The sequence below is a fragment of the Fringilla coelebs genome (genome assembly GCF_963513975.1).
Source record: "Fringilla coelebs genome assembly, chromosome: 19".
Classification (NCBI taxonomy): domain Eukaryota; kingdom Metazoa; phylum Chordata; class Aves; order Passeriformes; family Fringillidae; genus Fringilla; species Fringilla coelebs.
Window position 1 is genome coordinate 100,476 of NC_140045.1, and position 25,654 is coordinate 126,129.

At 41.5% G+C, this 25,654-nt stretch overlaps 1 protein-coding gene across 3 annotated transcripts in view; it reads left to right on the forward strand.

The window, feature by feature from the left end:
• The window catches only part of FASN (fatty acid synthase), a 42,739-nt gene that overhangs the window by 14,284 nt on the left and 2,801 nt on the right, over positions 1–25,654 (forward strand). For 2 of the 3 annotated variants that reach the window (XM_084218723.1, XM_084218725.1), the window contains 33 exons: positions 145–332; positions 1,159–1,348; positions 2,787–2,881; positions 3,282–3,416; positions 3,702–3,905; positions 5,440–5,555; positions 5,999–6,174; positions 6,528–6,719; positions 7,619–7,699; positions 7,798–8,019; positions 8,285–8,464; positions 8,691–8,894; positions 10,121–10,431; positions 10,583–10,972; positions 12,702–12,866; positions 13,077–13,195; positions 13,300–13,454; positions 13,790–13,993; positions 14,980–15,130; positions 15,645–15,823; positions 16,363–16,482; positions 16,623–16,745; positions 17,556–17,779; positions 18,097–18,298; positions 19,352–19,503; positions 20,003–20,094; positions 20,240–20,391; positions 20,686–20,928; positions 22,455–22,643; positions 23,183–23,410; positions 23,803–24,023; positions 24,555–24,653; positions 24,781–25,032. In XM_084218723.1, coding sequence (XP_084074849.1) covers positions 145–332; positions 1,159–1,348; positions 2,787–2,881; positions 3,282–3,416; positions 3,702–3,905; positions 5,440–5,555; positions 5,999–6,174; positions 6,528–6,719; positions 7,619–7,699; positions 7,798–8,019; positions 8,285–8,464; positions 8,691–8,894; positions 10,121–10,431; positions 10,583–10,972; positions 12,702–12,866; positions 13,077–13,195; positions 13,300–13,454; positions 13,790–13,993; positions 14,980–15,130; positions 15,645–15,823; positions 16,363–16,482; positions 16,623–16,745; positions 17,556–17,779; positions 18,097–18,298; positions 19,352–19,503; positions 20,003–20,094; positions 20,240–20,391; positions 20,686–20,928; positions 22,455–22,643; positions 23,183–23,410; positions 23,803–24,023; positions 24,555–24,653; positions 24,781–25,032 — 5,954 coding nt within the window. The remainder of the gene's footprint in view (positions 1–144; positions 333–1,158; positions 1,349–2,786; positions 2,882–3,281; positions 3,417–3,701; positions 3,906–5,439; positions 5,556–5,998; positions 6,175–6,527; positions 6,720–7,618; positions 7,700–7,797; positions 8,020–8,284; positions 8,465–8,690; positions 8,895–10,120; positions 10,432–10,582; positions 10,973–12,701; positions 12,867–13,076; positions 13,196–13,299; positions 13,455–13,789; positions 13,994–14,979; positions 15,131–15,644; positions 15,824–16,362; positions 16,483–16,622; positions 16,746–17,555; positions 17,780–18,096; positions 18,299–19,351; positions 19,504–20,002; positions 20,095–20,239; positions 20,392–20,685; positions 20,929–22,454; positions 22,644–23,182; positions 23,411–23,802; positions 24,024–24,554; positions 24,654–24,780; positions 25,033–25,654) is intronic. The other variant, XM_084218724.1, reaches the window with a different exon arrangement.

Sequence of the window (25,654 nt, forward strand, 5' to 3'; positions counted from 1 at the left end):
GCAGTTCCCGGTTTAAAGAATGTAAGAAATGTAAAATGCTTTGCTCTTAGTTAGAATTCTTTAACTGCCAGAGGAAAGTGTGTTGTGTCTGCTCCTGTTTCAGAGTATTACTAAAAGTTCACTTTCTCCTTGCCTATCCTGCAGGCATGGGAACACAGTGGAAAGGCATGGGCCTGAGCCTTATGAAGCTGGATCTGTTTCGCCAGTCTATATTGCGTTCAGATCAGGCTTTGAAGAGCACAGGCCTTAAGGTCTCAGACCTGCTGCTGCAAGCAAATGAGAACACTTTCGATGACACTGTTCATGCATTTGTTGGACTAGCTGCTATTCAGGCAAGACTCAATGGGCTAGGGGAGGGGGGTAGTGGACTCAATCTACATGAGCACCTTCTGCTAATGTGTCTGTTTGGCTGGTAACACTTTATACCAATTAATGGCAGCTTGTTTTGTGTAATCAGCAAGTGTCAGCTGTTGGAAATATCTCTCTGAGAGGAGGGAGCGCATTGTGCCCTTGACAGTTTCGGGCTTTGCCACTTCCAAGTACATAACAAACTTTTTGGTACAGATGGTCTTGGCTTCACTGCTTTTTTCTTACAAGATGTTTGGACTATTTGTCTAAACTGATTTGCATGTGTATCCATGTGTATATGTGGCGCAGTCTCTTCCATTAAGAGGTTTAGGAATGTCTTTTTAAGTTTTAGGCAAATGTTTGTGCCAAGGAGCAAGGTTCCATTTAATGTCTTCTAAAATTTGTTCTGCAAATGAACTAAGTCAAGCTGGATGAACATCTTCATGATTCTGAGTGTCAATGTGGTATTCATGGTTTCTTAATAAACTAGAGGCCAAGCTTTTAAAGTGATCTGGAAAGCTGGTCTTAGACTCTTACTTTGTACAGATACATTCTTGGCAGCTTCGTGTTGTTGGAAATATTTTCTTAGTGAAAAATTACATTGTGAAGAGGCCCAGGCAATACTGGAGTTGCATGATGATTCTTGGGATTGCTTTGAAAGGAGGATGGAGCTGTAGTTGTGGGGGAAAAAAAAGGCAGTGAGGCCAAGAATGTCTGTACCAAAAAGTTTATTATTTACTTGCTACTGCTGTGTACCTTTAAGGCCTGCTTGCTCTGGCATGGAATCAGTAATTTTACTTCTGCTTGCAGATTGCTCAGATTGATATGCTGAAGGCTGCAGGTCTGCATCCCGATGGCATTTTGGGCCACTCAGTGGGAGAACTAGCTTGTGGCTATGCAGACAACTCCTTAAGTCATGAAGAAGCCATTCTTGCTGCTTATTGGCGGGGACGATGCGTTAAAGAGGCCAAATTGCCACCTGGAGGAATGGCTGCTGTTGGTAGGTACACCCTTACCAAAAGAGTGATACAGGAATGTGCACCTAATCTCTGTTGTATGTCATAGGGATAAAACTGGTCTCTGATACTATCATGTCTGTAAAATCTTGGCCACTGTTGCCTCTTCTTTGTTTTCTTCTGATGTAGAACAAGTTCTTAAATATTTAGGTGGATAAAATGGTAGCGATTTCTGTCCTGGAATACATCAGGATTCTGGTAACCATCCAGAATTTAAGTAGAAATGGAGACATTTATTGTCAAGTGGCCAATGACAGGCTTCATAAATAATACCTTGAAACAAGGTAAAAATGTAAAGCACTGAGTTTTTTGGCTCTTGATAGATATGTATCATACACACACAGGTATGTGCGTGTGTGTGTGTATGTATGTTGGGGGTTTTTTTGTAATTTTTTTCAAAACGAGAGTTCTGATTGTCTGCAGGAGTAATGAGATGTGAAAACAGTAAGCCACTGTGATGTGGTGGGCAGCTGGCTAGTGGAATTAACTACTAATAGCCTAATAGCATTTGGGAATAAGCTTTTCTCCTGAACAAGCTTTACTTTGTGTTTGTGTAAGTCATATAGTTTTGCCCACTGTCATGTAAAATTTTGGACCCAGCAGTTTTGCTTTGTAGTGTGACTTTATAGTGACTTACATGCTTAAAAGTAAAATTATTCTTGGTAGCACTGTTGTTGTTCTGTTTCTTCTTGTACCCAGCGGTCAATTAAAACCACTGAAACACTTTGGAGAAAAGTTGTTGCAGGTATAATGCAGTCTGTTGGATTAGAACACTTGTTATAATCTCAGATTTCTTAATTTAGGTAATGCTACAAAGGACTACCTACCTAATTTAGCTTTTTTCCCCCCTTGAGATTAAATAAATTGCACTCTTATCATAGAACTTGGAAATCTGCATATAGTATGTTTTTGATAATCTGATGTTGAGTTCAAGTTCTTCCTGTGACTTGTATCTGTGTAATGGATGACCAGATGCTTCATATTTAACGTGGCATGCCACTAGAGTTTCTGATTTGTATGGCTATTTTGTGTCTCAGCAATCCAAGCTAGATGAGGGGAGAGAACACATGGGCTTGGCTCCTAGAAACTAATGGCAACATGAAACTAAACAACCACTTCTGTAGCTTCTTTGAAAGTGTGGGGGTTACCCGCACCTCATTCATTAATGGGATGGTGCAAAAATTTGGCCTTGTGTTCATCTTAACTGTGATACATGTCATGGTAAAACTCCAGGGTAATTATTCTTAGCTTTTTCAGAATTGCTTTGGAGGGGAGAGGGAGGTACCTGTCAGTCTCTTGCAAGTATTTCCCAATTTTGCAAAGTGCTGAATTGAGCACAGTGACTGTGCACTTAAGATTTCCTCCTCTTATGAGGCTCCTAACTGGAAACTCTTTTGTTGTCCTGTGGCCTTCCTTCTGCAGGTCTGACATGGGAGGAGTGTAAACAACGCTGTCCTCCGAATGTGGTACCAGCCTGTCACAACTCTGAGGACACTGTCACTGTTTCGGGGCCTCTGGTGAGAATGGAAGTGATACAGTGTGTACTGGGATTGTCAGTAGGATCTGTGAAGTTCAAGTTTGAAGAAAGCATGAAGCTTACTTAGAGTTCAGCTGCTTGGAAAAGGGAGCTGGATTGAAGTGGTGCAGTGGACATAAGACATTGTATAAACTTACACACTCAAATAGTCTGTGAGAGGAAATGATATTAGTGCCTCAGTAAGCTAGTAATACAATCTCTCATATCCATGGGCATAGAGGATGATAAATTATAAGACTGAGAGGGGCAATAACCTCATCGCTGCTGTGGCTCCCCTTAAATGGTAACTGATGAAGGGTATGGAGGGACTACAGTGGCTTGTACAGATACCTGGTATTTTCTGAGCTACTCTCTTAGTTCACTTATGTTTCTCTTCTTAGGACTCTGTAAATGAGTTTGTTGCCAAACTGAAGAAAGAGGGTGTGTTCGCAAAGGAGGTGCGCAGTGCTGGCGTCGCATTTCACTCCCATTACATGGCATCTATTGCACCAGCACTGTTCAGTGCTCTGAAGAAGGTAATATTGCCAAACCGTGGTTTGCATGGCTTATGCTCTGACACCTAGCTTGCCTATAGGTTATGTTGAGCTTAAGGGGACTCCTTTTTTCAGAAGGAAGAGAAAATCTCTTGAAGAGCATGTAGACCTCTCTGAGATCTAATGTTTGAAATCGCTTGGCCTGGAGCAGGAGGATGTCTTGAGCAATCAACCTGCGAAAAGGAAGAACTGCTTGCTTTTGCTAATCCTGTTGTTCTCTATGACTTGTAACTCTTTCTCCTGTCCTTCTTTCTTGACTATTTGTAGGTCATTCCACACCCTAAACCTCGCTCAGCACGATGGATCAGTACATCTATCCCTGAATCTCAGTGGCAAGGTGATCTGGCTAGGAATTCCTCTGCAGAGTACCATGTGAACAACCTTGTGAATCCAGTGCTGTTCCATGAAGGTCTGAAGCATGTTCCAGAGAATGCCGTTGTTGTAGAGATTGCTCCACATGCTCTTTTACAGGTATCATATTTGATTGTTACAGTATTACACTATATTGATAGCATCATGCTGTTACAAGGAGTTTAAGGATCTGATGACTAGGGAAGACTGCAGCTTTTTTTTTTGCCCTCGTTCTGAGAGTATTTGCTTCCCTCAGTACTTCTGAGCTTTTCCCAGTTTTAATGTTTGGGGTTTTTTTGTTTCTTTGTGGTTTTTTAGGGGGTAGTGTATGTTAATATTTAAAATAAAAAATCCCTAACACACTACCACTTTGTCACCCAGACATTCACATTACTGCTGCTATTTGTTCCTATGCACTTCAGATAACTGATAGCCAGCTTTCTGAACTGCATAATGAGTAAGGAAAGCATTTCATTGTTTGGATCTAATGGAGAGTGTGTGCAAAAATTATGGTGGAGTGAGACATGCAAAGACTTAACAGACCTTCTCTATGAAAAAAATCTTTTACCATCTGTACTCTAAATTTGGGTTGAGGTTTTGTCTTAAAAGGTGGTGGATAACAGTGGTGTTTTCCCCTCTTCTCCTAGACCAAGTAGACTGAAACCACAGGAGCTTACTTTCTTCTTAAACTCCTTTCTCTGTTGAGATCAGATCATTATTCTTTTCTCCCCGCCCTATAAAAATTGATTCTTGTGGAATTGGCTCTGTAGTAGAGAACATAGAACATGAGGTGCATTGGGAAATACTTGCTCCTCAGGATCAGTGGTGTGGTCTTGTCTCTGTTCTTTAAGTGTCAAGGACTGGTCATTTTTATTTGGTAAGTGGCACACAAGAGGAGAAGTCTTAGGAAGAATAATACTTACTCATGATCAAGATTAATAGTTACACAGTGTTTCTTAGTGTCAATCCAGTGTATTTTTACTATGTCATGTTAGTCTTATGCTTTGGAAGTGACTTGAAGGGAGAATCGAGAGTGCAGTTTTTAAATTGGGCATATATTTTTTCTATAGAGAAAACCTGTATGCTTCAGGTTGAAATCATTGAACAATTTTGGACTCTAATGCAAGTGACTAAGACTTCATTGTCTGGGTTTAAGTATGCTGATTTTCTCATGTAAAGACCACAGGATCAAATTGAAGAGAATATAAAAATTGGGTCAGGTGTTCAAGGCTGAGTTTTCTGGTCTAATAGCTTTTGCTTGAAAAATGCTCTAGGATACTTCAGACTATAAGGTGTTGCTCCTGGCAAGGGAGTGTGTGCAAGTGGGAGGCATGAAAAGGTGACTTAGCAGTTCTTCAAGTGCAGGTTTTGGTTTCACCTTACGGTCTGCTTGGGAAAGGGATATTTGTGTTTTGGCAGAATTACATTAATGTTCTGTAGGTTCTACTTTATTAGATGTGCAACAGCTTGGGTTGCCGGAAGGGTACTCTTCCCTGTTAAAGTGGTGTGTGTGCCAGCAGCTAGCACAGAACTCTTGGCACACACACCACTTCAACACAGATACGTAAGTGGTTTGGAACCTATAGACAAAAATTCAGAGACAAAGTAGTAATTAATGCCTTCCACCAGTGATTTATGGATTCTGCTTGACCAGGCTATCTTGAAGAGAAGTTTGAAACCAACTTGCACCATTCTGCCTTTGATGAAGAAAGATCACAAAAATAATTTGGAGTTCTTCCTAACACAGATTGGCAAGATTCATTTAACTGGGTAAGGAGACTAGGGGAGGAGGGTGAGTGGGATAACAGAAGGGAATTCAGGTCTCTTCTCTAATATGCATGTCTTCACATGGAGTCAAACACTCCTTCAAGAACCCTTGAAATAAATGGGATGTGCATTTGTGCTTTACATACTTAGGATGCTCACTTGTGAAGTGTTCCTGTGGGTTAGAGACTGCTTGGGCAGGGAAGGTGCCTTCTAAAGGGAAGTCCCATTTTAAAGGCCTAGGAACCTGGCACTAGCTTCTGGAAATAAATTTTGCATCTTATAGACTGCTAATTAAAAATTTGGCTGCAGTAAGTGTTCATGGTACATCTCAGACATGGAGTCTGAGACCAACTGCTGCCTGACCTCTTAAGTATTATAACCAATTTTTTTCCTTACTTTTTCTTCCCATCCCTTCCCCCATGTCTTGATTCTTTTTGTCTTTTTAGGATAAATGTTCTTGGAAATAATTTGTTCCCATCTGTGGAATACCCTGTCCCTGTGGGAACACCCCTTATTTCTCCATGCATCAAATGGGACCACAGTCAGGACTGGGATGTTCCGAAAGCTGAAGACTTCCCAGCAGGTTCCAAAGGCTCTGCATCTGCTTCAGTCTACAATATTGGTGTGTTGCTCCTTTGGGGTTTATTATATGTTTGTCACTTTCTTGCTTTACCTGTGTGTTTCCTTTTTTAAAAGTAAGAAAAGAATACTCAAAACAGCATCCTGGAAGCCATCCTCTGAAGCTTAAATATTTGGTCTGGATTGACAAAAACATGTATCTGTTTCTGAAGTGGGATGACAGAACATGAACAAACCAGGAACCTCTGTTGCTTTAGACTAAGAGTAATTCTAAGAGCTGCATATTGTCAGGCGGGATAGTTGGAGAAACTAGAGCCTCTTGTAGATAATTGAGGAGGAAAAACCTCTTTGTTAGTGTTTTTATTGGGTTTTTTTCTGCTTTTTGTTTTTTGACAGATGTGAGTCCTGACTCTCCTGACCACTACTTGATTGGTCACTGCATTGATGGCAGAGTTTTGTACCCTGCTACTGGGTACCTTGTGCTGGCTTGGCGAACACTGGCACGGTCTCTTGGTGTGGCCATGGACGAAATGGCTGTTACATTCGAAGATGTCACAATTCATCAGGCAACTATCATTCCCAAAAAGGGTGAGTGAGGAGTGCTGGTATTACTGTACAATTGTGTAGTGAAGTGTGGGAGCTCAGCGCACCTCTCCTGACACCCAGAGCTACTGAGAGAACCCTTGGGGGGCTCGGGAGCCTTGGAATGTTGCCAAAAGTACCTGGTGGCTCAACTTTGACCCTTCGAGAGATGTACCACCTGTATATGGGGATATAAGAATCACTGGTGTTTAAAGGATATAGAAATAGCACAATTACAGGTCAAAGCACAGATTTTAAGATTTTGGTACAGGGGGGTTGGAAAAACAAGATGGAGGGAGTTGGGGCCTGCCACATGGTTCTTCCTCCTTCTTCATGTCTTCCATTTTCTGTGTGACGTAGATATTTTTGATAGGTTCTTAGTAAAAGTACACTTAGTAATAAAAATGATAAGTATTGGGGACAAAAGATAAATATAGTTTACGTAGTCTTTGTTATAAAAAGATGCGACCACCCTGTGGGCAGTCAGAGTGCCTTTGGCTGCTTTGCTAGTCGGACCCCGGCTGGGCAGAAAGAAAAACTTTGTGGATAAGAAATAATAAACAACCTTGAAGACCGAACCTGAGAGTCCAGCCTCGTCCTTTGAAGCCCAGGGAGCGAACCCATCTCACCCTTGTCTGGGCAGAGACAAATAACAGCCGGCCCGGACAGTGAAGATGGAGGGAGTGGGAGGAAAGGAATGCATGGGAAAAGTGAGGAGGAATGCAAGAGAGAGACTAGAGAGGAGTGCAGCATGACTGAGCAAAGGAATGGATTCATACAGCATTATGGTCATCTTTATTATATTTGTGAGCAGTAGGTCTAGAGACAGTGAAAGAAGAAGTTCTGCTTGAGGATGTTAGAGATAAATAACCTCACAGTCCTGTCTTCCTCAATGTTTCTTGCAGGATCAGTACAGCTGGAAGTAAGACTCATGCCTGCTTCCCGCTGCTTTGAGGTGTCAGGAAATGGGAATCTGGCTGTGAGTGGTAAGTGAAGGAAGTGTAAGCGTATATACACAATCTTAGTAAATACATTATTTATAAATAATGATAATGATCATTATTCTTGTTTCTGTGCCCTGCAGGGAAGATTTCACTTCTGGAAAACACTGCTCAGAACAATTTCTGTAACCAGCCAGATGGCCTTTGGACTCAAGCAGACAGGACCTCAAAGCCTAGGCTCTTGAAAGATGACATTTATCAAGAGCTGCATCTGCGTGGATATAATTATGGACCAACTTTCCAGGGTGTTCTAGAATGCAACAGTGAAGGTGAATTTCCTCTCAAAAGAAGCACAATGAGCCTGGGTATCGTAATGATGAACTATTTGATCTTTTAATTCTATTGGTATTAACAGTTCACCTGACTGTGCCTTGTGAGGTAATTATGCTTTGTGTGATAAGAGGGAACAACCAAGAGCATTGAGAAAGCTGTTCTCTCCAATGTAGAACTGTGTGGTGGAGTTTACAGGGGAAGCTGGGTACATACACCAAACTTGGCATTTAATAAGCAGTGACATTCTAGCATCTGATGAGTGATGAAATAGTGAAATAGTGAAATCCTCTTCTGCAGCAAGTGCGGGAAAAGTTCTGTGGAATGGGAACTGGGTGACCTTCCTTGACACTCTGCTGCATATGCTGATCTTACCTGAGACTGGCCGCAGTCTGCGCTTACCCACGAGGATTCGCTCAGTCTGTATTGATCCAGTGCTGCATCGTGAGCAGGTGTGCCAATACCAGGACAATATAGAAGGTAATGTCTCTCATGCTTGAACTTCTGCTGGTTGCTTTGACTACTGGGTGAATGTGTGAATTCTGAAGTAGTAGGATGAACTTCGATGGGGGGCCTCTTAGTCTCCAAGCTCTTCTGCAACTCTGTAACCTCTCTGTGAAAGAGCCTGATAAAGCACTGTTCATCAAATCACCTTGAGCAAAATATTTTTTTGTTTTCCAACTTACATTTCTTTCCTGACTTTCAGCTTTTGAAGTTGTTGTGGACCGCTGTCTTGATAGCCTTAAAGCAGGAGGTGTTCAGATCAATGGTCTTCATGCTTCTGTGGCACCACGGCGACAACAGGAACAGATACCTCCCACCCTGGAAAAATTCTGCTTTGTGCCCTACACTGAGAGTAGCTGTTTGTCTTCGAGTGCCCATCTTCATGCCTATCTGGAGCAATGCAAAGGTAGAGTTAGGATTGCTTTCTTGTCATACTAGGAGAATCTTCTAGCCCGAGAGAAGCTGTTCATACTCCTTCAGAATATCCAAGATATTAAATGTTGGTCTATGTAGAAGACTTCAGCAAGGATTCTCTGTATGATTGCTGGAAGCTAAAAGCTAGTTCTGCCTGAGATCTCTAGAATGTGGGAAAAAGTAAAAAGCCATGAAGAAGAACATCTTTCCTTCTATAATAGTCAGATGTGGTGTCAGATGGCACAACCCCTTCTACAAGCAGAGACACAAATTGTCTTTAAGGAGAAATCCAACCTAGTTGCTTTAGACACTGACGGGAGAGCTTACTTAAGTGAGTTTTTAACCTTGGTTTGCTTTTCCCTGTGAACTGCTAAGATAGTCAAGGTTCCCATTTGATTGTGGGCACATATCCAAACAGGCAAAATTATTTAGTGAGGCAGACATCAAAGCAAATGTTTGCCACAAGAATAGAATAGGAGCAGTTCAGTCTGTGTGAAACTGGTGGCTAAATACATTGTTTTTTGATGGGGTGACATCCACTAAACTAATCACCTTAAGTGCCCTTTCATCAAAGAGAAAAATGTTACTTTTAAAAAAAATTTTACTCTAGTGGTGAATTTTGCTTCATCTTGAGAGAATATTTTTTTTCATTCTCTGTTGGTGGAGTGTCTTCATGCTCATCCCTAGATTTGGCAATAGATTTTAAAGATTTCCCCTTTTTTTTTTTTTCTGCTTAGTTTTCCCCTGCAGCATCCAAATACTGCCCCGAGAGGGTATTTTTTCTAGGCTGTGGTGGGAATATTTTATTTTTTGTAATCCAGTTCCTGATCCTCAGTCAGGATTAACTATTTCCCGCCAGTTTATAAAGCAAAAAGGCATTTTAGTATTTTTGTATCTTCAGAAACTTAAAATTTTCCTCCACAGCTCCCTAAATCAATCAGAGGTTTTCTGTTAGTTGCCCTCTTTCAGTCAGTCTTAGCACAGGATATTGAGGGGTTTAGTTTGTTTTACTACAAAGCCTACTTATTTGGGGCAACTACTGCACAATACATAATCATGTGAATGTAACAGGCTGCACTGTATCTGTGTGGCTGGGCTAATGATAAAGGATGCTGTAATATGTGGTGCTGATCAGCTGGTATAGCAAATGGAGGCAAAGAGGAAAAGAATTCTTGGAAAATCTTGACTCTTCCTTTTATTTCCCCTTCTATTCCAAAGGTCTGATCCAGAAGTTACAGTCTAAGGTGGCAGTGCATGGGGTCAAATTAGTCATCCCTGGACTAGAAAATGCAGTGGCTGCTACGGGGTCCTCGTCCACACAGAACGGCCTTCAGCATATCCTCGCTGAGATCTGCCGTCTGGAACTGAATGGAAACCTCCATTCTGAGCTGCAACAAGTTGTGATTCGAGAGAAAATGCACTTCCAAAAGGACCCTCTTCTCAGTGGATTGCTGGATTCTGCAGAGTTGAGGACTTGCCTGGATGTGGCATTGGAGAACATGATCAGTCATAGGATGAAGATAGTAGAGGTTAGTTGGAGGCCTGGGATGGGACCGTAGCTACTGTTTCTAGGCCTTACAGTAACCTGATTACATACTGCTGTTTTTCTGGTTATATTTCTGGATATTACTCATGTTTTGATTTGGTTTCTGCTTTTCTTTCCCCTTCTTTCTCTCACAGGCTGATGCAGGAAGTGGACAGCTGTTTTCTCGTGTGAAAAGTATTCTGAATGCTCAGCCCCTGTTGCAGGTGGACTACATTGCCACTGACTGCATCCTGGAAAACCTTTCAGCTATTGAAACAGAGCTACAAGATGCTGGTGTTGTCTCTAGCCGGTGGGATCCATCTAACCCTCCCTCTGGAAATCTGACCAATGCTGACCTGGTGGTATACAACTGTTCAACAAGTATTTTAGTGAATACCACTGAAATACTCTCTAATTTGGCAGCTGCTGTGAAAGAAGGAGGGTTTGTTTTGCTACATACTCTTCTTAAGGGAGAAACTCTTGGAGAAATTGTCAGTTTCCTTACAAGCCCAGATCTGCAGCAGAAACACAGCTTCCTAAGTGAGGTAAGCCTCTTGGAAGGACAGATACTTTCACCATGGATAGTCTGAGTCTGCTGCTTGCAGCTGCCCTGAGGGTAAATGTATAGTAGGCATTGCTTGCATGCCTTTCCATTGAGGACTTCTGCAGAAATATCTAATAAACACTTCTTAAGAAGAGAGGACTTGCAAATTACTACATATATAGGTTGAGAGAGTAAACTGTAGGTTCAATCAGGAAAGCCTTTCTTAATGCACTGAAAATTATTAATTGTCTTTTGTACATCTGTCTAATCTGTATGAAAACACTGGCCAGGACAATTCCTTTATCGTTAAAATCAGGTTGCTGGGTGGGGTATAGCTTTATCACTGTAGGATCCTGAAATGCTTCGGTATCAGAATATCTCTCTTACTTTTGATACTACTGCTTGGAGTGCGATTTTACAAGTTAGTTAATTTCTTCTAACATTAAGGTGCTCCCAGAAGGAAGGCTTTTCTCTTGTATTTTTCTTTTCTTCCTTTCCTCTTCCCTATGTTATCTGATCCCATAATGAGATACAGTATAATAAGCCCTGAGAAGCTGGAGGAGGGAGAGAAGACTGTCAGCATTATATCTTCAAACCAGTATGTCATACAGATAAACTAATGCCAAAGCTGGTGCAAGAGGAGGAGAGTAAAAGGCAAGGGTAAGGGTGGAAACTGGGGCATCATCTTCTCTTGGCATCTGTTGGACCAAGCAGTAATGGAAAAATGCGCCTCTACAGGGCTTACCTATTTTTCGTGATTTGAGGGGATGCAGCCTCTCAGCTCTCTTATTTTAGAATAAGACGAGAGTAGCAATTCCAAGAGTTTGGGTTTTGTTTATAATTCTGGGATGGGGTTGTTGGATTTTGAATTTTGCAATTACATGGATTCTAGCCCTTCACTTCCTGCAGACATTTTTTCAAGGGGACTGCAGAAGAAATATTAAGTTCTTTGCTCTGCATCTTTCCCGGCGAACAGGAGGATAAAGAGAAGGCACTGAGATGCTACTGGCACCAATAACAAAAACCATAAATCTTTCATTAGTATCAGTAGCCTGGTTGTAGCAAATCCCTGGGAGAAGATACCTGTCTGTTGAATGTTCCTTCTCTGAAGGAAATTATACAAGCCAGGCAAGAGTGTACAGGACTTATATAGTTCTCAAAGTTTTCTAGATACAGACACTGTCTCTGGCCCTTGATAGAAGGGATCACGCTGTAAAAACCTTCTGCTGGTCTGTGTCTGGCACAGGAAAAGCAAACAGATGCTTTTCTGAGAGCCTGCAGTCATCTTCATTTCATTCAGATAGTAATCCTTAAGTGTTTCTGGATATATCATACATGCATTTTCATTCTTTTATTTTCCTGAAATGCCATTTCAGTGTAGCTTAGACATATGGGTGCTTCTCCCCATCTTTGTGCAAACAGGGCTTATATGGCATAGGGTAGACACATTCAGATACACTGTGGAATTTGGTGGCATGGTCACAGCTCAGGTTTTTTGCACACCTGCTGGTGTGCCAAGACTGGTTCCCTAACCTGGACTTTGAGATACTTGTACTCGCACTTTTGGAAGATCCTTTGGGGAAGGAGTAGTCTAGATGTGGACAAAACACTGTTATGTTTATCAAACCTGTATTTGTACTGCAACAATACAGAGCAAGTTTTCAGGAAAAAGCAAGAAAAATTGACTTTTGACTTCGCTATTAATTTTGTTCCTTTGCCTGATTTGACAGGCACAGTGGGAGGACTTATTCAACAAAGCTTCATTGAATCTTGTTGCCATGAAGAAGTCATTCTTTGGCTCAGTTATTTTCCTGTGCCGTCGGCAAGCTCCTGTCAAAACACCTGTTTTTCTGCCAGTAGATGAGATGAACTATAAGTGGGTTGAATCCTTAAAGGTGAGAATTCCTGTGTCCTATGTATCTGAATTTCCAAATCATTATACTTTCTAAATGAGGTATTCACTAGTGTTGAAAGAAGACTCTGTGTGTGTGTGTTCAGTTACTTTTAATAAAATAGAAGTTACTAATCTCTGCCAAGGATAGGAGGGCTATTTTCTTTGTAGTTCCTAGTAAAACAGTTTGGGGTTTGTCCTCTTTGTCCGGTAGGAGATCTTGGCTGATCCATCAGAGAAGCCTGTGTGGTTGACTGCCACCAGTTGTGCGAACTCAGGAATTTTGGGAATGGTGAACTGCCTTCGCCTTGAAGCAGAAGGCCACCGAATCAGGTACGCAAGCATGCTCTTGAGTCACATTTGGGAGATGAGATATTTGTGTTAGCTTCTTCTCAGACCTATAGCAAAACAAACAAAATGACAACTCTTGTCTTCAGGTGTGTGTTCATTTCCAACTTGAACCCTTCATCTGCTGTCCCACCCACAAGTCTTTCTTCTCTGGAGATGCAGAAGATTGTTCAGAAGGACCTGGTGATGAATGTGTATCGTGATGGAAAGTGGGGCTCCTTCAGGCATCTTACATTGCAGCAAGGTACAGTCTTTGAGAGCTGAGGATCACTTGCAAGGCCTTGAATCTGAATGAACTTTGAAGAGAAAATGAGTAGCTGTTGTTCCTACAGTTACCTTTTATTATTATTTTTAAAGAACAATTTTGAATTCTGCTTCAGCTCAAAGTGAACAGTAGAACACTGTGGTGCTAGGAGGAGGGATAGGCTATTTAGGACATCAGTAGTATTGCAAAGCAAGAAAGGGCTCTCTGGATAGCAAATGGAGGAGGAGGTAGAAATTGCACAAGGAATTTACTTTCTTTGGAAAGCATGTACCTTTGTTAATGTGTGTAAGTTCTTACTGTGCCTTCTTCTGCAGCACAACCTCAGGAGCTGACAGAATATGCCTATGTAAATGTGCTAACTCGTGGAGATCTCTCATCTCTTCGCTGGATTGTCTCCCCACTTCGACACTTCCACACAACTGATCCAAATGTTTTACTCTGCAAAGTCTATTACGCATCTCTCAACTTCCGGGACATTATGCTGGCCACAGGGAAGCTTTCTCCAGATGCTATCCCTGGTGAGTTAAAGTTACACTAGAAGGATATGTATTGTTGTTCTAGAATTAATCTCTTGATTGTTAGTTGTGCACGGGCTAGATTGTATGCTTTTGAGAAGGAAGTACAGCTCTGCTGCAGGGCTGTACACCAAAAAGTTCCCAAGTTCTACTTCCAGTTACAGTTCCATTTTTTCCGATTAAAAAGCTCTGCTCTGAGAAATGTTGCTTGCCACATTGCACAGATACCAAGTGTGAGATAAAACATGTTGATAGAGGTTCCAGAGATGGGCATGGTAAATAGTAAGGTGAGAATGTTGAAGTTTCCTTTTGTCCTGCTGATGGACATGCTTGAATTTCAGGAAGAAAAAATGCACAATGAAGTAATTGTTTACAAAATGGAGGTGGTATTATCTTCATAGTGAATTAAGAATTAATGTAATGTGTATGAAATGGTTTTAAAATATGTATTTAAAAGAGAGGGGATGGAACATGTTAAAATTTAGTGATTTGAGTAGGGTTGGGTTCCCCTTCATGATTGAACCATCTGGCATAATGGAAGTTGTCCCTGTGCATGGCAGAAGGTTGGAAGCAGATGATCTTCAAGGTCTCTTCCAACACAAACCATTCTATGATTCTATGACTGACATAAGTGTCTGCCTAAAACATGAATTATCAAAAACTCATATTTTGCAGTGATCATCTTTCTAGTTTATGTATCATTCTTTTTCTGAGGGACAGAATTGCCTCTGAAACAAAGTGTTTTCATGAAATTTCTCAGATGAAAACTGGAAACTAATGTAATATCGTCAAGGATAAGTGCTTGTGATTTAATGAGACCAAGTCCTTTTCCACTACTCTTGCAGTGAGTCATTAACTATGACAAATTACGAATTATGTACAGAAGAGACAAATCTCAGAGGTTTAGACTTTCAGGGACTGCTGCTGTAGAACAAGAGTTTTAGAAGAGAATTTTCTTTTTTTTGTAAAAGGTGTTAATGTTCTTTCAGGTAACTGGGCTTTGCAGCAGTGCATGCTGGGCATGGAGTTCTCAGGACGAGACACGGCTGGAAGAAGAGTAATGGGATTGCTGCCAGCAAAGGGGCTGGCCACAGTGGTAGACTGTGAAAAAAGGTTTCTATGGGAGGTGCCTGAAAACTGGTAGGTCAGCTTTTGTTTTCTGGTTAAGATTTGCCTTCCTGCCTGAGGCTGATCAGGCAGCCCTGATCAAACCTGAGTGCTGTACAATGGCTAGATTCCCCTCTGGCAAATGTTAACAGGGCTATAGTGTCCGAAGCAACTGTAGGATTTTGGATTAGATTCACTGCAGGAGTTCAGCACTAGTTTGTGTACAGTGGCTTACACAAGGTTCTCATCTCTTTTTGGGCTCTTAGCTTCACATGTTTCAGTATACACTGGGATATCAGTGTTCATTATGTTACTGGTTAGTTACTGAAATATTTTTGCAGAATAATGAAACCTGGCTGTGTTTGGCAGCTGTGGTAGTCTGCTGCATGATTGACACCTTCTTATCTATCTTTTCTATCTATCTTATCTTACACATTCTTATCTGTCTCAGCAGTGGAACCTTTCCGTTGCAGAAAGGCGGATTTCATCAGGAGAATCTAGTAGTCTTTCTAAGGCTAAAGATACCTCTTCCACTTTTGCTTCTTAGGACTCTAGAGGAAGCAGCTTCAGTGCCTGTGGTTTATGCCACTGCTTATTATGCTTTGGTGGTTCGAGGTGGTATGAAGAAGGGTGAGAGTGTCCTGATTCACTCTGGCTCAGGAGGTGTGGGCCAAGCAGCCATTGCCATTGCCCTGAGCATGGGCTGCCGTGTCTTTACTACTGTAGGTGAGTACTGAGGGCCCAAACTCATGGGGAGAAAGAGATTATAGCTAATAGAGAAAGCATGTGTGTGTACACATATAGAAGGATATATACCTATTTAGGTATATACTTATTCCCCTCCCAATGTGATCTGCTGTAGCTTTGATCTAGTTTCCAGTCTGAGAACTGGTTACACAGTAAATACAGCTACCAACTCTGTGCTTGAAAATTCCACAGCACAGTCAAATTTATCTGTCTCTCTACACTATATAATCAAAAGTCCAGAAGAAGATCATGGCTTCCTCATTTTACATTTAGTAATATGAATCCAATGCCTGTCCATTGAAAGGCTCTCATCTGTTTCTGGTCCTTGCTCTATCTCATAAATGAGCAGTAGCAACCAGACAGCCTTTGTTCTAGAGTCTGACATCTTGAGAGACTGAAAGCTTGGAGATGGCTTCTCAGATTTACAATCCTTGTGGGAAAGATGTGCAATGGAAAATGGGCTGTTTCATCATAAAAATGAAATTAGTGACATCTTTCAACCTGTCTTCTACCTCCAGGTTCTGCTGAGAAACGTAAGTATCTCCAAGCAAGATTCCCACAGCTAGATGCTAACAGCTTTTCCAGCTCCAGAGATACTGCCTTTGAACAACATATACTTCGAGTTACCAATGGAAAAGGTGAAGTTCAATAAATATTTTTCCTTTTTTTGTCAGCTAAGCCACATTATCAGTTGTGCATTCTAAGGACAATGTGAGTCACTAGAAGACAGGGTTAGGCTCTCAGCAGAGTTAAGTAGGTGCTTCTCCTTTCATTGCAGGTGTCAACCTCGTGTTAAATTCCTTGGCAGAAGAGAAACTCCAAGCCAGTTTGCGTTGTCTTGCTCGACATGGGCGCTTCTTGGAAATAGGCAAATTTGATCTATCTAACAACAGTCAGCTTGGTAAGATGGGGCATTGGGAAGCACCTCTCATTAGATTTTAGCTCCTGCCCAGCACCCCTAGGTGCCCTTTTCTACAGGACAGCTCTCCAGCCTCCCCAAAATTTATACTTATGTCTGGTGTTACTAGGGCTCAGGTGCACAACTGACACTTGTTAAATTTTGTATCACTTATGATTGCCTGGTGTTCCAGTCTATCCAGACCCCTCTGCAAGGCCTCTTGTCCCTCAAGGCAGTCAACAGCATCTACCAGTTTTGAAGGCACAGGGCAAGATAGTCCTGATTTCTCTTAGATGGGGAAAAAAATTTTGAATGTTGTAAGGTGAGGTGTCAGTGAAAAATTACAGCAATGTTCTCCTGTTGTAGATTGATTGCATATAGCATTGACAGCCTGCTTCCTTATTCTAATTAAATTTCAAAAAATCCTATCATATTGGAAAACCTTGCTATGAGGAAGAGTTTCCTGTGGAGGTAGACATGATGTATGTAGGATTCTAGCTCTCCTGTGACTCTAACTCAGCTGTCACTAGACAAAAAGATATTCTTTTTAATATCAGACTGACCATGATATAGCTTGTCCTCTCAACACACAATTTTTTGGAGTGGCATTTCTGTGAAACTGGTCTGCTTGTAAGAGAACAACGTAATGTTATGTATTGGAGAATATATGCAAGAATGAGTTTGGGAAATGTAGAATTCAAGCATCTGACTGCTTTACTCCTGTAACCTGCCCAGAAATGTTTCTGAAGCTCAGGGTAGGCTCCATTTTGAGATGTCAGCAGCATCAGGTCATAACCAAGTTGCTTTTTCTAGGAATGTCTCTCTTCCTCAAGAATGTGGCATTTCATGGGATCCTACTAGATTCAATATTTGATGAGGGAAACCAAGAGTGGGAAGTGGTATCAGAACTGTTGCAGAAAGGCATAAGAGATGGTGTAGTAAAGCCCCTGAGGAGTACAGTCTTCAACAAAGAAGAGGTAGAAGCTGCCTTCAGATTCATGGCACAAGGAAAACACATTGGCAAAGTTATCATCAAGGTAATGCAATAATGATTTTGAGTCTCTGATGCCTCTGGCCATCCTCTGGTGACTATTGGATATTTTGATCTATTTTGAGTTGAAGGTCTATGAATAGGGCAGTACAGGGTCAATTTTTACTGCTGACACTGTCACAATTGTAACTGTCAAGTCTGACGCTGATTCTACAAATGCTCGTTCCCACTGACTGGAGGAGCATAGCATGAAAAGATAAGAAATGCATTATGTATCTGATTATCTAATTGTAACTACCATTTTTTTGTGTGTGTTTGTGTGTTGTTTCTGGTTCTTGGTTGTTTTTTTTTTTGTGGGGGAAGGTCCAAGAAGAGGAAAAGGAATATCCTTTAAGAAAGTCTGAACCAGTTAAAATCTCCGCAATCTCCCGAACCTCCTGTCCACCTACGAAGTCCTACATCATCACAGGGGGCCTGGGAGGATTTGGGCTGGAGTTGGCACAGTGGCTAGTTGAGAGAGGAGCACAGAAAATTATACTGACATCTCGTTCTGGCATACGAACTGGTAAGCAAAAATTGTAAGGGAGCAGGGAATATGACTGCTTTTCAACAGACCTCAGTTTGTAGTTTCTCTCCATTTTAAGTGTCCTGTTGGTGACTAATAATGTCTTGATCTCTTTTCTTTCCTGTATTATCTCACTTCAAGCTGTTATCTCCTTTATGGTAAAGGAGGAACAATCTTTTAGCTTGACCTTTTTTTCCAATTACTACTTTCCCCCTTTTATGCTTCCTATTTCTATCAACCCATTTTCTCTCTTATACAGGGTTTTTTCTGTAGCCTTTCTTTTACCTTTACGCCCTCTGCAAAGTCTGGCTACCTCACTGACTTGTCCACTGGCTGTAGCATGTTAGATCACATGCCGCAAGGAAGGGCCCATAAACTCCTTGTTAAAGATACTTTGTTCCTCAAGGTACATGTGTGGATGCTCACTCTTGCTCCTTAGATAGCTCATCTCTAAAGAGGGACCTTACTCTCTGATAGCATCCATGAACATTTTTATTCACATTCAAGGCATTAGTTTGATTACAGTGGTAGCATTGAGATTTATCAGTGATAGTCTTCAGTATTTCCTCATACAAATTCACTCATAACTCAACTTCTCTCTGTCTCTACAGGTTTCTTCTCTCTTTGGCAAGTTCACAATCATACCACTTGTGTGTACAAACCCATAGATCAAATACAACTTTTCAAGTTCTGGCTGTGCTACTATAATCTGTTGCTTTGATTTAATCTAGCTGATTTTCCCAATCTCAGTACCCAAATTTTTTTTAATTTCTCTTCACAGTTGTATTTTTCTTTCCTTCCTTCCCCCCACCACCACCTCAACCCTTAGGTTCTCCCAGTGCTGGTCTCCACTTGATCTATGTAGAATTTCTGAAATTCAAATGATTTCTAGCTGCTGTTCAAATTTTGTCCAATTTTTATCTTGTAGCTGAATCAGCAATTATTTAGCTATTCAGTCCCTCTCTGGTCAGAAAAGCATAAAGGAGCAGCTTAATCAAAGCCTTATGGCTGGGATTCTTCATCCAAGGCACTGTCTACCTTTATTTCTCCTAGGCTATCAGGCTAAACGTGTTCAAGAGTGGAAGGCACTGGGAATCAAAGTGCTGGTATCTACCAGTGATATTGGAACACTAGAAGGAACACAGCAATTGATAGAAGAAGCTTTGAAGCTTGGACCAGTTGGAGGCATCTTTAATTTGGCTGTGGTAAGTGACAAAAATGCCCAGGACTTGTAAGAAGCAACATCTATTCATGTGACATTTTTACTAAATGCAGTCAGGCTTCTTACAATTTTAGTAAAGTTCTCTGTGTTTCAAAGGACACTATGCTTCGGTCTTACCTGGTGACTAAAGGCTTATGGGTCTGTTCCCTTGACCTGAGAAGCAACACTATTTGGCCAGTGAGTTCAGTTTTGTGATAGGAAAAATGTTGTCCTAGCCTCCTATGGACAAGAAAAACCCCATGTAGAGCTTGCCAGAATTTTTGCAGTGTCAATGCAGAAAAAATACTAAAAAAAGCAGACTTGGCAAAATGCATGTTGTCATATTTTGGGATATTCAGGATATGTCTGTACTGCGAAGTTACGAAAATACATTGTGTAGTGATATCCTCTCATATCTCAAGCCATGTGGCATATTTAAACAGAGAAACTAGAGATACTGAAACTACACTTTCTTTTTTAATCCTTCTTCCCACCCCCCATAGGTCCTTAGAGATGGCATGATTGAAAATCAGACCCCGGAATTATTCTGGGAGGTCAACAAGCCAAAGTATTCAGGCACCCTTCATTTGGATTGGTAAGTGTCTGTAGAAGGGACAAATAAGAACTGTTTTTAAAGTCAAGGAACTGATCAAGCTTAGTTGTTCTAGTCTTGCACTAGCCTTTGACAATAATACACTTAGCAGGTTTTTCTGATGAGGTTTCTCCTGCTCTGTTCCAAGGGTGACTCGTAAGAAGTGTCCAGACCTGGACTATTTCGTTGTATTCTCCTCTGTAAGCTGTGGAAGAGGAAATGCTGGGCAAAGTAATTACGGCTTTGCTAATTCTACCATGGAGCGTATCTGTGAGCAGCGGCATCATGATGGACTCCCAGGTAAGATGATTTTACTCATTGCACAGTATAAACTATCTTGCCAAACATCCAGATGAGGACCACCAGAAACCTGTGCACTTATCTGGAGTGATAAAGTATGTTGAAGGCTGTTTTCTGCTCCTAGATGTTACCCTGAGTCATTCATGTGTGAATGAATACTCACCATTTAACAGTACAAAGGAAATGCAGGCCTTAGCATAGCTCGTTATTACGTTCCTTTTTTATTAACTCACTCCTGTTCCTGCCATGTGCTTTAGTTAGCTGCTTAGTGGGTTGTTCTAATTTCTTCTCCAGGCCTGGCAATCCAGTGGGGAGCCATTGGTGATGTGGGTATCTTGATGAAGACAATGGGAAACAAAGACATCGTGGTGGGGGGAACAATTCCCCAGCAAATGAGCTCATGCCTGGAGGTGCTCGATGTTTTCCTGAATCAACCTCATCCTGTCATGTCGAGTTTTGTCCTAGCAGAGAAGGTCTCAGCAAAAGCTGAAGGAGGGAGTCAGCGGGATCTTGTAGAAGCTGTTGCTCACATCCTGGGTAAGTGCTGTCACTCAAGCACGACTGGATGGTGCCTACTCTCTCATTACTTTTGAAAAGCAGTGGTGCTGCTGTAGGTCCTCTGCCCAGCATCTCTTCCCGATCTCCTGTGGTGTGGCAATGTTGCTGTTGTGAGACTGCTTTTTTTTTTCCCTTTACTCTGCTCCTTCTCTCAAATAAGGACTGTTTCTTTTATGGATTTTTTCCCATTACTGTGTTTACATAGATACGCATATATACTCCAGAGTCTTGGGTTTTATTTAGAGTGAGCTGGTACCTTTCTCCAAATGGAGAATCAACAGGAGCAATCCCCAAGAGCAAAATTCTGGGACAGGACGTAAGACAGAAAATACATAACTAACTTTCTGAGTACTGTTCCAGCTTTCAAACATTCACCTTGATATGTCCCCATGCCACAAAAAGTAGCTTTTCTCTACTTCTTGCTGGTATTTTCTCTACTTATTGCTGGTATTTTATTCACTTACCAGCTCTGTTATCCCAGCTGAGCATCTAGTAACCATAGCTTAGCTATGCATTCATTACAAGTGCCATGTCCTTCTGTCTGTCTTGAATCTGCTTTCTTTTACCATTGTGTCTGTTATTTTTGTGTTGGTACTGGATAATCGCTGTCAACTCTGTCTACTATGTCCCACTTCAGTTGTCTCTATTTCACACAGAACGGTCTAGTGACCCTTTGTTTTCTACCAAAAAAGGAACTGTTAAATGAAAGACAGTCTCCTGAGCGTTACTTAAGGAGTTGTGTGCAACTCACTGACAGCAAATCTGATCTCTCAGGGGAGATGCAGCTTTTAGAAGCAATAGGAAGGGGTCTGGGAAACCACACCAGCTACAGGGTTAGTTTGGAAGAAGAGAGTATGAAAGCAACAAAGGGAGGAGCTAGTAGTGAAGCCTAATAGTGGGAAGGGCGGCAACATGGGGCTGCAAGAGGTGGAGGAAGGGACAAAGAGCTGAAGATGCAGGTGTTATTATGAGAGACCGCCTACGGGTAAGAAAAGGGTGAGAGATTGAATAGTGTGAAAATTGAAGGGGAAAGGGGAAATGAAGCCTAAACATCTCACCTCCTCCTCCAGTGCCGTAGACATCAAGTGTTGCAGTCAACCATCACTGACACTGATAACTTTCATCCTTGCTGAGGATTAGGTCTAGGACTGCTGTTTCAATTAGAGCCTCCAGTGTGTGGAATCTGTCTAGCTGAGTGTCTGTTCTGTATTTGGTCTAGAGTTGATGTGAAAATATTCACAGCTATTTATTTGAGACTGACATATCCCCTGTCATAAATCTGTGCACATTAATATGTATTCTAAATACTAGATCCCATATGACAAGGTGGGAGTTGTAGAAGAGGTGGTTTATGAAAGTACTAGATGATCCTGAAAGGTAAACTGCAGTTCTACAGCTGCTGTTTATTGAGATTTTAGGAGATAGAAGAAAGTGGAGAAGGCTGCTAGAGGGGCCAAGAGCTGAAAAGAAATTGACCTTTTGCTAGTATGCTCTTTTGTTCTCAGGGGTCCGTGATGTGAGTAGTGTGAATGCTGAGAGTTCCTTGGCTGACTTGGGCTTGGATTCCTTGATGGGTGTGGAGGTGCGCCAGACACTGGAGAGAGACTATGACATCGTTATGACCATGAGAGAAATTCGACTCCTTACAATCAAAAAACTGCGTGAACTTTCTTCCAAGTCCAAGACAGCAGAGGGTAAAGTGTCTGGATTAAGGTTGCTACCAGTTACCTGAGTCCAAATAATTAGGCTTCCAATCTGTTGCTTTCATCTCTAGTGACATAAACCTCTATCAGATCACGAAATAAGGTTATAATTGAATAGCTTTTAAGTGACAGACATGTCACAGAAGTATATTGACCACTAGGACAGGCCCATCATTTCTGGGGGCAGGGTGTACAAGCAAGGCAAGTGTACAAGCTGCTTTCTTGCTTGGCTAATAGCTGCATGCATGAGTACTCTTATGTAGCTATTTGTGAGATGCAATTTGAGACCTTTTACTTGTCTGGGGAATAAACAATGTAATATCATGCTCACCGGAAGCTAAAAGCATATGCTGTTTCTGCAGAGTCACTGACAGTAGGAAGATTCCTGCTTCTATGACCTGATGATGTAGTGAGGCAACAGGCTAATCTAGGGCAGCCCTAGCCCTGAAGTTGTCCTTTAGGAGTATGGCTACATGACCAAGACTGACCCTGAAGCTAATTGGGTTTGTTTGGTGTGCTTTCCTTCAAAGAGCTGAAGTCATCCCCACTGATGAAGGCAGGCCCAGGTGGACCTCCAAAACTAGATTTGAACAACTTACTGGTGAACCCAGAAGCACCAACAATCACTCGTCTCAATGATGTTCAGAGCATGGAGCGCCCTCTTTTCCTTGTTCACCCCATTGAAGGATCCATTGCAGTTTTCTACACTCTGGCCTCCAGACTTCACATGCCCTGCTATGGGCTCCAGTGCACAAAAGGTATCTCAGTTCTTCAGGATCTTGAATTTACAAACATAACATTCTGAACTGTCGTTGCTTTTAGAGAGGGCTTTGTTTCTAGACTATTAATATAATAGGTATCAGGCCTATTAGTCTGCCGAGGGTCATGTCAAACATCCCCGGTATCAAGAGGAATAATAGATTAAATTTAAGAGTTTACGTATACAAAAGTCAAAGCATCCTGTTCAACCTTGGAAAGCAGCAATATTACTATTACTTGTCCTAAATGCAAGTTGTTAACAATAATTTAGTAATTTACCTGCAAAGTAACCTAGATGTTTCCAACAGGATTGTTTCTGAGTGCATGAAAACATAATTTGTCTCTGCCAGTGTCTTTTCACAAGTCTTTCTAACTCTCTTCTATGTTCTAGCTGCTCCTTTGGACAGCATCCAAAGCATGGCAACATATTACATTGATTGCATGAAGCAGATACAGCCTGAAGGACCTTACCGCATTGCTGGATACTCTTTTGGTGCCTGTGTAGCCTTTGAAATGTGTTCCCAGCTGCAAGCACAACAAAATGCTTCCCATGCACTCAACAGTTTATTCCTTTTTGATGGGTCTCATTCCTTTGTGGCAGCATATACCCAGGTAAGGGGCACAAAGAGAATCTTGTTTTTGGGGACCATCCTCTCTCATCAGGGCTCATTTTTCTCAAAGTTTACTATTCTGGATATGAGCAATCTGAAAAGCTGGCAGACTTTTATTCACAAAGATTTTGGAAGACAACTGTAGACAGTGGATGCTTAGAGATGGCTGAAGGGTAGAAGCACATGAGAGGTGATCTTCATTAAATGGAAAGAGTTCAAGCACAAATGCTTTTGCTGTGATAAATCATAATATTCATATGTCTTCTGGAAGAACCTGGTGCAAGTCAAGATCCTCTTGTAGTGGTGGGAGGAAACCTTGTTTAAGGGTTCCCTTTCATTTTCATTGTACTTTAGAGAATGCTAGGCTCTTGGCAATTGCCGCCTGTGGATTTGCTTTCTAATCTGTCTTGAAGGGATTTCCCCTCTTCCTTTTTTTCCCAGTTCACACTTTTGGTTCTATAATTGTTTCTATCTGACTTTTAATATCAGGCATATTCTTCTCATGTTCACATTGTATTCTTCTCTCTTCCAGAGCTACAGAGCCAAACTGACCGAAGGAAATGAGGCTGCACTGGAGACTGAAGCATTGTGTGCCTTTGTTCAGCAATTTACGGGCACCGAATACAATAAGGTACTGTTTCTTATCTTCAAGATCCGTATGTCTTGATATTGCACAAGAGGGTGTATGTTTTTTTTGTTTAATGGAGATGGATTCTCAGCTGTTGAGACTAATGTGAAAAAAATGTTATTATTTCCAGCTGCTGGAGGTTCTTCTGCCCCTGAAAGATCTGGAGGCTCGTGTGAATGCTGCTGTAGACCTAATAACTGAGATTCATACAAACATCAATCGTGAAGTACTCAGCTTTGCTGCTACTTCATTTTACCATAAGCTGAAGGCTGCTGACAAGTATATACCAGACTCCAAGTATCATGGGAACGTGACACTGATGCGGGCAAAGTCTTGCAATGAATACGAGGAAGGTCTGGGTAGCGACTATAAACTTTCAGAGGTCAGTCACAGCCCCACTGATGACTGTTGAATTTCTTCTGATATTTGGGGAAGCCAAAGGAAATCATCCTTACTGAGAAAAAAAGGACAAAACCAACCTGAAATAAATTATTCTTCTGCAGCTGCTGTACTCTAACAAGAATTAGAAGTCTCCAAAAGCAAATGAGTTAATTGGTTTCAGGCATTTTTTGTGGGTAGTGAAGGCCAGAAAGTCTTGCCTGTATATAGGATATGTTTTCTCTAGCTGATTTGTGCAGCTCTCTAGAATTCCAAATAGACTATTTGGATAATAATGATGTTAAAAGAGAGCAGTCTCGTTTCATTGTAGACCCTGAACTAATTCACGGAATGAGGGCAGCCTTCTGAAGAGCAAGTGTCAGTCTTATGACAATAAAGGCAGCTTTTTCTCAGTTACCTTTTTTTTCACTTAAAAGCTAGTAGTTAGAAGTGGGTTTCTTTTCAGCTAAAAAAAGTTGGGGTTTGGCCCATAGTACAGATAAGGTTTTTAAAGGTTCTTTAGCCCCCACTCACATACAAGGCTTAAGTTGGTGCAAATACCAGAGAAAAGGAAGTCATTGTCAGAATTCCCTTCCTGCTTCTGGCATCTCCTATCCTTTTAGATG